The sequence below is a fragment of the Sinocyclocheilus grahami genome, unplaced genomic scaffold, assembly GCF_001515645.1.
Source record: "Sinocyclocheilus grahami isolate Dianchi unplaced genomic scaffold, SAMN03320097.WGS_v1.1 scaffold175.1, whole genome shotgun sequence".
Lineage (NCBI taxonomy): Eukaryota > Metazoa > Chordata > Actinopteri > Cypriniformes > Cyprinidae > Sinocyclocheilus > Sinocyclocheilus grahami.
In genome coordinates, this window is record NW_015505354.1 from 27,352 (window position 1) to 40,807 (window position 13,456).

The following is a 13,456-nucleotide window of genomic DNA, read 5'->3' on the forward strand; positions in this document are numbered from 1 at the left end:
GTGGGTGGCGTTAAAGCAGCAAAGCACATCTCACACGAAGAAGAATGCCAAAAGGAAGCTTTCGTTTTTGCTTTCCACGTCCTTCTTTTCTCGAGGATTTATAGTTGTTTGAGATAAACCACAACTAGTTCAGTTGACTGGTCAAAACCAATGTACGATAAACGTTGAATTCGCAAGACATTGCACTACAGCTACGCACTAAACAGAAAGGAGACGGAAAGTTGCTACCCGCGTTTGAGCCTCTTCAGAAGTGACATCTATCGACGAGGTAATTCGCAGATACATGTGCCTGTTTTCATTTGTACATACTGTGTTATGAAAGCATTGATTTTTTTGTTCTATATCCTGCACACATAACCGGTTGGGTTTTACTTACGTATCGTAACAAGTGTGTAATCTACTAGTAAATCAACTTTGCTAACGTAGCGTGTTGTTTAGGCTTGTAATGTGGGATTACTAATGTAACAGTTAATGGTGTTGCGTTTTATTTGGCTTGAGCTGTACAATAGATGTGTAATAGATGTGTACATTTACCGCCAGTATACCTTTATTGTATTTGTGGTTGCTATTGTTTTTAAGGACACCATTACATGCCTTCCTTTGAGATCGAAAATCAGCCTGATTTGGTTGCTGGACTCGTTAAGATACCACGATGCCTTAACCCTTTAAATGTCAGGAACCTAAAAATACCTCAACAAATTACTTTTTGCTACTCAATACTCAATTGAGCTTATAGCTCTTAAGATAAAATATTTATGACGTTTCACGTTTTGTAAGCTGCTTTGAATAAAATAGTCTGCTGAATTAATAAATGTAATGATAATGTAGTTTCACCATTGTTGTGTATTGTGTAACCATCATTGATTTTAGTCCTTTATGAGATTAATTCTACTAACGCTACTGTGTTGTGTTTTTGTCTGTGCATGAAATTCTCTAAAAAAAAACATTTTAATTGTCAGTACAGTAAGGAAATGTACCAGACACTGTTTTACACTGTTGTTTTCTTATCTGTCACTCTTTAGAAATACTGGGGGATTTCTAGGGTTTGCCCTAAAGGAAGAGTAATCACAATTAAAACATCAGGTTTGCGGTGAGTAAAACTTGATTTCCTGTTTTGTACACTTGTTAGGTACCATTTTTATGAGAAAAAATTGTGTTTTCCATTGCACCTGGGGAACTCATACCACATTCAAGTCAGAAACATAAATAAGAAGCCTAAACAAAGCAAAAATATTATTTTGTGAACAAACCCAAATAACTACATCTGAATTAAAAATTAATCTCTTATTTATGCATGGTATTACAACTAACTGTTACATGATCAAACTGTAAAAGTTGAGTAATTAACACTACAACTTATACCACAGACTTGCTTTCCTCTCCCTGATGTCTCAATAGATTATAGATTGATTGTATTATATTGTAGTTAGTGCTGTCAAAATTAGCTCGTTAATGCAGGCGATTAGTATTTTCAGGTTAACGCGTTAAAAATATTTAACACAATTAACGCGGGGGCGGAGCTAGGGTGGGCCACACCACTCACAACTGCTGCTTCTGTCTTTAAGACCACATCAAGCGGGAGACTTTTCAGACGCGCACTCCAACTTCGCCTCAGTGCAAGACGCTAGTCAAATGAGCACGGAAAAGGTACAGGTGATGAGGGCGCTTCAGTAGAACAACAGTGAACTGCGGTCAGATGAGATGTTGCTAGGGCTGGGTATCGGTCAAAAATTTTCGATACCGATACCTTGACTTCGATACTGGTTCCTGAACGATACTTTTTTCGATACCAATTTTATGAAATCCATTTTAACAAGATTACAGTACCTCAAAAAACTTTTTGGTTTTATTTTTTTCACCTTATTGACTTTTTTTTCAGACTCAAAGACTGATCTCCTGAGCCATTGCACAAAGGAACAAAATGTAACCAACACAATAAATCAGTGCACACAGTTTTAATAAAGTTAAAATAGTTTTCAGTTTCCAAATTTTTTAGGCTACATTTACACTAGTGCGATTTTGTTTAAAAACGTATAGCTTAGACAGAATCATAATTTCTATTCATTTTCCGCTGATTTACTGATGAGCGCTGTCTGCCTATGTTTTCTCTTCTGCAATCACTGTTCTGACTAAGAGGAACTCATTCAGTGCTCATGTGTCAATCATATTACGCGTTCATAACCCACCCTTTTTCTGATTGCGAACATCCATTTTCACTTCCGCATTCAATTCTGTACATAAGAAACCCAGGAAAACATTTCCACGGATGAAACATGAACCTCATAAACACGCAATTATTACAGTATATGATTTGTATGTGATTTTCATGAGATTCTGCCTGTGCTCATAATAATACAGGGTGTTTACATGAGAAATGATAAGCAAGTGTAGCGATTAGCTTGATATAAAAGGCTGCAAATAGCATATTTCAGCAACATTATATGGCCAGAACACACATTAGATCGCTATTGGAAGTTATTACAAACACTCAATGGTGGTGGTTTAAAGTGAGTTTTGAGTAAAAGCGTAGTATAAATCGTATAAATTGGCTTATGTAGCATGATGCTACAGTGTGCATGAATGGTCACGTAACATGCATTTTCGGTCGTGTAGTGTGGATGGAGATCTTTTCTGAAACGCTGTGAAAACGCCAGAATGGACGAGGATCGTTTTAATTTTAAAACACTGTCTTTAAACGAAAATGCACTAGTGTAAATGTAGCCTTACATCTATGGGGGTCGGACGCTTACACACTACAGCCTCACGTGTGAGCCGCGTCTCTGGGTGGAACCGGCGTAAACTAGTGTTTTTCCTGGATGCCTCCCCAGAGCCAATCACCAGCACTTGATTTAAGTACATCAAGCATGCTGCACGCTTACTGGCTCACTGACGTTGACCAGGTTAACCCCTTAGGTATTGAAATTTGGTACCGAATGACAAGACACTTTTCAATACTCGATGGTATTGAGGCAATTCAATCTGTGCCTAAAAAGTATCGAGCTCGATACCCAGCCCTAGTTAGGCCATGTCAGTAAAAACGAATTTCCCTGTCCTGTCAGCAGTCCTGTCATACTGTGCTCGTAGCACGTGCTTTTCAGTTGCACACACAAATGCGGAGGCTCACGTTGTTTATCATTTCATATTAAAGTGCAAAAGACACTACGAGCATGCAATGTTGTAGTTATGTTGTCAGTTAAGTCCTAAAGTTACCAACCCGGTGATTAAAGCTGCCTTAAATCTGTGCATGTTTGTTATATATCAGTCACATTTAATAACATGTCTCTGAAATGCAGTGGTTTTCAAAACTGTCCTGGAGCACAGCACTGTCTCCCTCATCTAACACAGCCGATTCAACACGTCAACTCATTAGTAGAGACTTTAAGACCTGAAGTGAGTCAGAAAAGGTAAAGAGTTGTGAGAAAATATGATGCGTGCCTGATCCGCGTCATGTTCAGCAGTGGCAGCTCTTAAAGCAGCCAAAATAACCTAATATGCCAGCTGCTGTGATGTCTGTTAATCAAAGAACAAAAGAAAAAGAGGAAATCAATAACTTTTGTAGCTTTAAAGATTAATCTATATTTAATTTAGAATTTAGTGTTTGATAACTTTGTTTAATTTCTGTATATTTACTACTTGCAAAAGGGCAGATGTAAATATGACATTTATTATAATGGGTTTATGTGAGGATTGTTTTAAGTTAACTTAAATTAATTTAGAAATTATTTTTTTTAGTCTAATAAATGTTAAAATTGCTAGCTCTCAATTATACTGTAATGTTGAGTGGCTATAGTCAGTGGTTAAATATCAGGGGGGGGGGGGGGGGAACTATTTCATAGAGACATCAGTAGTATTGGTGGATTGTAGGGGTGGGACAAAATATCGATATGTTATATCGTTGTCCTTCTCCATGTGATACGAGAATCGATTCACTGGTGCCAAATATCGATATTTTAATTACAATAAGGCACTCTAAATAGATTTCCCTGCTTGCATTGTCTAAAAATGCGTGGAATGTCTGCGCCATTTTCACCTTTTTTCCAAAGCACTCTGAGCAACCATAAACCGCGTTCTCTGTGAAGATGGGGAAGCACAAGGAACCAAAGGATAAACTGATTTCCAGAAACTGTAGTAGGTCTACTGCTATTAGGGATGGGTGATATCTTATTGTTTGCGATATACCGGTAAAAATTCTCCACACGATAAGAATTCGTCTTCCCGCGATAATAACGATAAAGTCTAGTTGACATATTTCTGTGAACGACTGTGTGGAGTAGGGCTGTGTATCACCAGCAAAGTCACAATACGATACGTATCACGATACAGAGGCCACGATACGATATGTATCACGATACATGACTGCACTGAATTTCACCTCAGCAGAATTTAGAAAAACAGCTGTTTATTAAACACTGCTTACTATAGTGCCATTTCTAACTATTGGCAGAGCAGGCAGTTGACCTCTGCATTATGAAGGGCCTCCATAAATGTACCACAGTACAATATAGGTCATGGCATATGTTTCATGTTTACATTGTGCACTCCCCACCAGGTACAATATTCTGATTGTTTGCATCTTGTTTTTAAGCCCATAAATAATAATGTACTTGTGCTAATACATTTATATTGTAATGTACTCATTCTAATATGTTTAAAAAAATAATTTACATTGCTGGTAGGTTATCATTGCACAAATTAACACACTAACACAGATACCATATATTTTGTGCAATGGCATGTTTATTGTCTTCAGGTTTCCTCACTTAAAATTTCTTTATCTGCGTTTTATTCAGCTATAGCGATCACTGGATACTTCTTCTTGGAGTATTACTTCTACTATGCATATGTGGAGTTTCTGCGCAAGGGCACCCTCCGGCTTCCAGTATGAATTAAACGATTAAAGTAATGCTCACAACACCCTATTTTGGGTAAAAATAGGAAAGATAATACTTTTCTCTAAAGTAACAGGATTCCCTAAATTATCGTCATTGATATCGTTATCGCAATAAATATCAGAAATGATCGTGATATATTTTTAAGCCCATATCGCCCATCCCTAACTGCTATATATATATATATACACACACACACACGTTTATGAAGATGAGAACTAAAAAACTGTCCCTGAACAGCTATCAGCGTGCACCATAGTAGTAATAACCGATCACGTTATTTTTGCGGAGCACATATTCAGTCCGTGAGTAGCCTAACCTATCAGCTCTAGTGGTTCAACGGATCACAAATCTCACGGTTCGGAGCACATTACAGTTTTTGATCCACGGATCGGATCATTTTTCGGATCAGCAAGAAAAGAAAAATGTTTAAATTTAACTTGCTTTCCATTTATTACTTAAAGCGAAGTACTTCTTTGATACCACAGCAAATACTACTAGATTAACTAAGAAAGTTTAAACATGATTAAAGAGACAAGAGAACAGCCAGTAAAAATAAAAAAAACTACACAAATTACAAGCATAGAGAAATACAACAGAATATGTTACAAATAAAATAAGGTTGGTAGTATTCAAATACAGAAATGTAATAATTTCATTCCGTTTAACCTCTACTCAGTTTGGATCACAGGTGGATTTCCCTCACTATATGAGTGAGTGTCACCGGCATTTCCAGTTTTATGTGAACAAAACTGGATGCTCTCCCTCTCTCTCAGATATTACAAGTGTGTGATATGCAGTGGTTACCGACCGGCAGAAACATAAATCTGCACCTATGGCATGGACGACGAAATAAAACCTTGTCAGAGCCGTAATGAGGCATAGAAGTGTGCAGTGTGTGTGCTTGCCGCGCGTCTACATTTGAAATGGCATTCATAAGCAGTTAAATGTGTTGGTTTACACACAAAGAAAAGTGTAAGCTTTTAAAAAGTCCAAGAATAAAACGATTCATTTACTTAAAGGGATAGTTCACCCAAAAATGAAAATTCTGTCATTATTTACTCACCCTCATGTCGTTCTAAATCCGTAAGACCTCCGTTCATCTTTGCAACACAAATTAAGATATTTTTTGATAGAATCTGAGAGCTCTCTGACCCTCCATAGACAGCAAGGGTCCTTACACGATCAAGGTCCAGAAATGTAGCAAGGACATCTGTAAAATAATCCATGTAACATCAGGGGTTCAACCGTAATTTTACGAAGCTACAAGAATACTTTTGAGCTTTTTTTGATTTACAGAACTTTTTGTGCTGTTTTCTAACAGTTTGGACTTGAATAAAGAGAGAAAACTTGCACTTAACCTTTTCACAGGTATTTTGTTTTCATAGTTAGACAGATATTGTGATGTATCATTATAGGATTGTCTAGCAATATATTGATTATCGCAGAATCGTTGTATCGTGATATTATCATATCGTGAGCCATGTATCATGATTCGTATCGTATCATAAGGTAACCTGCGATTCCCACCCCTAGTGGATTGGTAGATAGCATTGAACAAATATTAAAAACATACTGTCTTTGTTGTTTCTACATTAATTTGAAGATTGAATGTGAAATTATTGCAATATAAAAGTATATTTAAAACCTTTAATGTTAGGTGAAATTAATCGCGTTTAATTTCAGAAAAAAATGTGTGATTTTATTTTTTTTTTTTTTCAATTGACAGCACTAATTGTATTGTTTCTGCAATGTTTCAAATTGCCACGCAACGTCCAGCATCACAACTCTGCAACTAGTGCATGATCTAGAGTTCAGAGTTTCCCACTTAAATATGCCTATGTACATAAAATGTGTTAACAAGTAAATAAGCACATTGCATTGCAATTGCAATTCATTGCAAATAAGCACAAGCACTGTTGAAATCTACCTTTGCAAATATTTTACTACTAGTCAGAATTATTATTATTTTTTCCATTGTCTCCATTTCCCCCTTATCTTAAAAAGGAATTTAATGCTTTAATGATGTATGTTGTGTAGTGCAGAATAGAAACAAAAGGCTGATCGAGAAACTTTTTCTCACAGGCAAAAGTGTGAATATTTACTTAATTTTTTATGCAAACAGCTTGTTAATTGCTATCCTGCATTTATTTACACTTACCTACATCAGTTTGCTTCAACACTTATTTACCATCTTTTACATGATGTTGTCCTTGCAATAAATTTATTTTTAATAAATAAAAAATGGCATTGTAAAATGAATTACATTTAAAAAATATATATATATATATATATATACAGTGGGGCAAAAAAGTATTTAGTCAGCCACCAATTGTGCAGAAAAATGGCATTGTAAAATGAATTACATTAAAAAAAATATATATATATATATACAGTGGGGCAAAAAAGTATTTAGTCAGCCACCAATTGTGCAAGTTCTCCCACTTAAAAAGATGAGAGAGGCCTGTAATTTTCATCATGTTATTGTGCTATCAAAAAGAATGTGTAAATGTTGGATTCAGTAATTTATATTAATTTAGCATTTATATAACACTGAAAAACATACTGAAATAGAAATTGTGTTGCTTTCACTACATGGAATACTGTTATAAAGATTAAAAAAAGTTTTAATGTGCCAAGTTAGAAATTTCCCTGTATAATTTACAGTATTATCTGAGAGACAGTTTTTTTGTAAATAAAATGAACATTATTATTAAAATGTACTCCAATTACTCTTAATTGAGAGCTTGTGAGTCAGTTTCACAACAATTTGGAAAATCTATATCTATACCTAGCCCCAACACAAATACCACAATGGTAGTACATATGGCTCATTTAGGTAATGTAGATGTTGCTCTAATAACTGCCCTCGGCTGCATTTCCCAGAAATATCATAAGCCTAAGTGGATTGTTTAATGGTATGAATTATGAATTATGAAAAAGCTAAACATTTTAATTATGCAAAGATACATCACTTGCAACAAAATGTATTTGTGTCTTATGTTTCCTCTCCTTTCTTTTTTTTCTTTTTCTTTTTTTACAGATGGCAATATCTGAATTGTGGCCCAGCACTTCAAACAAGGCAGGCCATATATAACGAGGTTTACATCATTGTATTATGCTCAAATGTCACATTTTCCTACGGAGTTGGGGGAATTGATGATTGATTTTATAATCAAAGACTTTTAAGGATAGATTTTTAATTCTTTTTGGAATTTTCTATTTTATTGAGCTTGGTAGAGTTGCCATTTTAGAAATATTGTTACCAGTTTTGGCTTTTTATTAAATGTATAAAGAAACTTAGCCTTGTTTTATAGCAACTGAAGTGAGATTGGACTTTATTTCCTGGAAAATAATTCCAGTAGTCGTTGATGTATTTTTTTAAACATCTCACATAATATATCATGTTCCCTGTTTCCTAAACGATTGAACTTTATACCTCAAAAGAGGCTACATTTGGCTTTGTCATGATGGCTTATTCAATGGACTCTATACAAGAGTTAAGTGAAGGAGATGCCTTCATCTGCACAGAGTGTGGTGAAGGGTTTAGTCAGTACCAAAAACTAGTCGAACACATGGCCATTCATGGACTTACTGAGATATTTTCCTCTGATGGTTTAAGCATTAGTAATGGTAGTTGTATCAACACATCTATTGAGGTTGCTCTCCATGAAAACGGAATGCTCACTGTTGTTGATCGATCTGTGTTGTCTAACTTTACTTTCTTGTTTGGAAAACCTTCATCCAAGTCATTATGGTACCAACCCCCTAATCAAGAAGCCTTGACTTCATATAAGATACCAGAGAAGGAGTATACTCAGTTTAAGTGTGAAAGATGTGAACAAGTGTTCAAAACCCCAAAGAGCTTGCAACTGCATCAGCAGTACCGTGCCCTTGAGAAGGGGTTCAAATGCACTCTGTGCTGCATGGTGTTTAATGACCGGGAAAGTCTGCAGAGCCACCTTCAAACCCATGCTCATGAACGCTTTTATAGTTGTGGACACTGTGGAAAGCGATTCTTAAGACAAGAGACCATACTGTCACATCAAAAACAGTGGCATAGATCTGTTGGTTCCAAGACTTTGAGTAGATCTGAGGAAAATCGAGGAAATAATATGGACAGGTCTTATCGTTGCAAAATTTGCGGCTTGTGCTTCTTTTGGTTGTCTGACTTGCAAAGCCACCTAAACAGTCATTCTCGCATCAGCAGGCCATCCAGTGATGTAACACAAAAACAGGAAGTACTCGGGGAAGAAGAAAGTAAGAAAAATGTCAGTAATTCACTCAATGAGCTATGTCGGTGTGGCCTGTGTGGGGAACATTTCAACCAAATTTCAGATTTAAGAGAGCATCAAAAAACACAGCATCCAGATGAGTTTGAAGTAAAGGACTCTTCAGGTTTACCGGCTAAGATGAAACGGCACTACCATAGTGTAATGCGACAAATTGTTACTAAACAGCAAAAGCAGCGAGTTGATCCACTAAGGTCAAGCATAAGAGGAAGACCTAGAGGAGTGAGCAGAGCCAATTTTAGTGGTAAAATATTTTCCTGCAAACTCTGCCATCGTGTGTTTTTACACTCAAGCAGTCTTTCTCGTCATATGCGTTACCATAAGGGAACTCTGCATGCCTGTGTTTACTGTGGAAGACACTTTCCACAAAGATGTGATGTCACAAGGCATGTGGCCATGTACCACAGTTCAGCGCTTCAACCTAAGGCTCCTGGGGAGTCAAAGACAGAACATGAGGTTAAAAACCATGAACAGGAAACTGTGAAAGCATCAACACAAACAAAAAGTGATAGTAAACAAGAAGAACTTGAAGAAGAAAATCAGCCTGCATCCAAGACGGATGACCTGTTATTTGGTTCTCCTTATAAGGGAAATTACAAAACAAGGATGAAATACAAATGCAAAGAATGTTGTAGAGTCTTTGGGCTACTTAGTGTTTATCGGCGACACATGTATTACCACAAGCGAAGTCCCTGCAAGGTTCTGCTCAGTTGCCCTCTCTGTCCAAGCCGCTTCACGTTCCTCTCTGCTTTAGATCGCCATCTTGAATATCATCATGAAGGAGACTCTAAGAAGGATGGCACAAAACCTCCTGAGACTAATATTGTTGATTCTAAAAGTCAGCAAGGAGAAGCTGATGCTGAAAAGCCTAATAAAAATGCTGATAATGGCATGTCGTTGGAAATAGTAAATGAATCCACTGAATGTTCTCAGACCTAGAGATCCACAAAATGGCCAAAAGTATATGGACACCCTTATGTAATGAACAGGTTTGGCTATTCCAGCAATTTCAGTGAAGACAAATAGAAATGCTCAACTATAAAATGAAATATTATGAGCTTTCAATTTTGTCTCAACAGCGAGGACCCTTTTTCTATTCCAGCAGGGCAATGACCCTGTGCACAAAGCAATGCTCTACTGTTTCCCGTGTTGAAGAAAGTGAATGACATGCACAAATCCACTACTGAGCACATTTGGGATGGATTGGGAATGCAGACTGTGAGCCAGAATTTTTTGCTTGATGTTATTGCCTGACCTTCTTGATGCTCTTGTGTCTGAAGCAAGTCCCTGCAACAGTCTTCCATTCCAGAAGAGTGGAGTTTTGTTATAGCTGCAAAAGGAGTGATTAATGTCATACTTTTGAAAATAAATGGTTGACAAGAGCATCAGAGCATCATTTACCCTAAAGGCATTAAGGTCTTCATGCAAACTGGCACTGTTCTTTTGGAAAAGACCTCCCCACATAGTTGCAACAAAGTTGGAAGCACAGAATACTCAAGTAGATAATTGAATAGTATGGTGTTAAGATTACAATTCTGACTGAAATGCCTGGAGAAAAGCCTTTCTAATAACTGATAATTAGAGGAGAGTGTCCACAATGAAGGTATAATGTATATCAGAATTTTCAGAATGCTCAGTTATAGTAAATAAAACTTTTTAAACTTTTAAGTTTTCGAGTGTTGTACTTGTGTAACGTTTGGCTCCTCGGATGTACCAAATGAATACTGTTGTTTCATATTTGTTGCATTTGTTGTATATAAAAATGTTTCCCCCCAAATCTCTCATTTGCATTTTCCAATTTTTGGATAGGAAATTCGAATTCTTATTCAAGCTAGGTGTTGACACCGTATGCATTCACAAACCAAAGGGACCCATATAAAAACCATTATAATGACCAGAATGTTTGAAATTGTACTAATGAACTGATGAATTTAGAGCAAAGCAGAAGTTATTAATCCTTCTATTCATGTCATTTGAACTCTCTGCTAAGAGTTGATTCAAGAACACATTTCTGCTGCAATTAGGGAAGTAAGACTTTTAGGGGTTTTTTTCTTTACACAGACTGAACACCGCATATTAATTTGTTTTTTTTGTACAAATTGTATTTTTTAGATGTACCAAATGAATACTGTTGTTTCATATTTGTTGCATTTGTTGTATATAAAAATGTTTCCCCCCAAATCTCTCATTTGCATTTTCCAATTTTTGGATAGGAAATTCAAATTCTTATTCAAGCTAGGTGTTGACACCGTATGCATTCACAAACCAAAGGGACCCATATATAAAAACCATTATAATGACCAGAATGTTTGAAATTGTACTAATGAACTGATGAATTTAGAGCAAAGCAGAAGTTATTAATCCTTCTATTCATGTCATTTGAACTCTCTGCTAAGAGTTGATTCAAGAACACATTTCTGCTGCAATTAGGGAAGTAAGACTTTTAGGGTTTTTTTTCTTTACACAGACTGAACACCGCATATTAATTTGTTTTTTTTGTACAAATTGTATTTTTTATTTTGTATAAGTGGTGATGCAAAATATATTTTGACTATACTTAAACATCAGTAACATATCTTGTGCAAGTCTAGTTCCACTTGTTTATCAATAAAGATAATTCTGTATTCCCATTCTAAGGCCTTGTAATTGTTGAATTTATTTTTCATGTACCAAAGTTATTGTATTTATGCATGCAAATATTGGTAGACATTTCTTTGACCTTATTTCAGGCTTTGCTAAATACATGCATTCCCCTAGTCTTTAAAGACCTTAAATTTTGTTGCAATAATTGTGAAGATTTTACTTTTTTATCATGAAGAATCAAGGGGAAATCAGTATTCATTTTCTCATTGACACGTTTTTGAAAAAAATATGGTCAAATAAAATACACTATTTTAATAAAAATTATTTTAGGTTTTGAAAACCTGTGTGATGTAGGGTTGGGTATTGTTCGGGTTTTTTATGATACCGGTGCCAAATCGACACTTTTAAAGTGGTACCGATGCCTGAACCGATACTTTCAAAAAAGAGCCACAAAACTACGGTCGACGACATTAAAGAATGTTTTTTTTTTTTAATTGAAAAAAAAAAGTTTTTTAATTAAACAATATATTAAAAGTTTAAATTATACGGAAATAAAATATAAGTACAAAACACAACAAATTTTTTACGTAAGTGCAATAAACCTAAGCCACCTAAACCAACTACAATAATTTAACACTAAATAACAGTTACAGTAGGCTACTAATAACAGCAAAGTAGTCTGTATTCTTGGCAGGGATGCAATGGTTTAACACATACCTTGGTTTTTAAACCACGGTTTTCGGTTCGGTTCTGATGGCTTGGCACATCTAATTTTTTATTTTTTTGCAAATTGCAATTTAAAATGTAATTTTTAAAACAAATTAACCAATAAAATTGAAAAAAGAGAAATTAATTATTTTTCCTATTTTTCCCCAAAGGATGGATTAGCCATTACTGAGGGCTATAAACTATAGATGCGCAGATCCGCTGCTTCAAACAAATTATCCACACACTTTTATTTTTCTCTGATTTAGACATGGGCATCGGAAGCAATAAAAATGTGGGTGGGTCCAACATAGTGGTCGTGTAACTGTTATTCAATGCTGCAACAAAGACTATGATGCCTTTAAAAACAACAGGTGAACAAATGATGAGAATTCAGTTTAATAGCAGCTAGTTTAGTGGCAGTAGCATGTGAGCACACAGCCAGACCCACCTGAGTGGCAGATATGCTACAACACTTTGTTTATCTTGCTGTGTAGGGAGAGTGCAGCAGGCGCGAGTACTGAAAACACGGAATGGAGTTTAATTTATATGGACTCTGAATGAGCCAAGCGGAGTGGATTTGAGGAAGCAGCAGTGTGGAAATCAAGGCTGTAGCTAAAATGCAGAATGGAGTTTAATTTATTAGGGCATTCCTCAATTGGATTTGAGCTGTAGCACTCTGAAAAGTGAACAAACTTATGCGCTGAATTGGAGATGGTAAAAGTGAGTGGGTCCAATATAATTGGTCTTAAAAAGTGGGTGGGTCTTGTCCCACCTACATACAATGGTTCCGATGCCCATGGATTTAGATATCCGTCCCGACCCGCACCTGATCGCCACATTACAATTATTCAAATTCTTAGTTTTGCATGATGATATGATGAATGGATGGCTCATTTTTAACAGCAGATTCAGTTATGTTAGAGCTGGTCTGCGCATCAAGTCAAGTCACCTTTATTTATATAGCGCTTTTAACAATACAGATTG

At 36.0% G+C, this 13,456-nt stretch overlaps 1 protein-coding gene across 1 annotated transcript; it reads left to right on the forward strand.

Annotated features, from left to right (window-relative positions):
• The first annotated feature begins 256 nt into the window (after positions 1 to 256).
• Positions 257 to 11,252, forward strand: LOC107593627 (zinc finger protein 502-like). The gene is made up of 4 exons (XM_016283429.1): positions 257 to 268; positions 1,023 to 1,090; positions 7,933 to 7,990; positions 8,639 to 11,252. Exon 4 carries the CDS (start codon positions 8,816 to 8,818, stop codon positions 10,118 to 10,120), a length of 1,305 nt encoding a protein of 434 aa, XP_016138915.1. The 5' UTR covers positions 257 to 268; positions 1,023 to 1,090; positions 7,933 to 7,990; positions 8,639 to 8,815; the 3' UTR covers positions 10,121 to 11,252.
• Positions 11,253 to 13,456: the final 2,204 nt, after the last annotated feature.

What these genes read in the sequence shown, in the direction of transcription:
- LOC107593627 (XM_016283429.1), top strand. Translation starts at nt 8,816, where the DNA reads ATGGTGTTTAATGACCGGGAAAGTCTGCAGAGCCACCTTCAAACCCAT.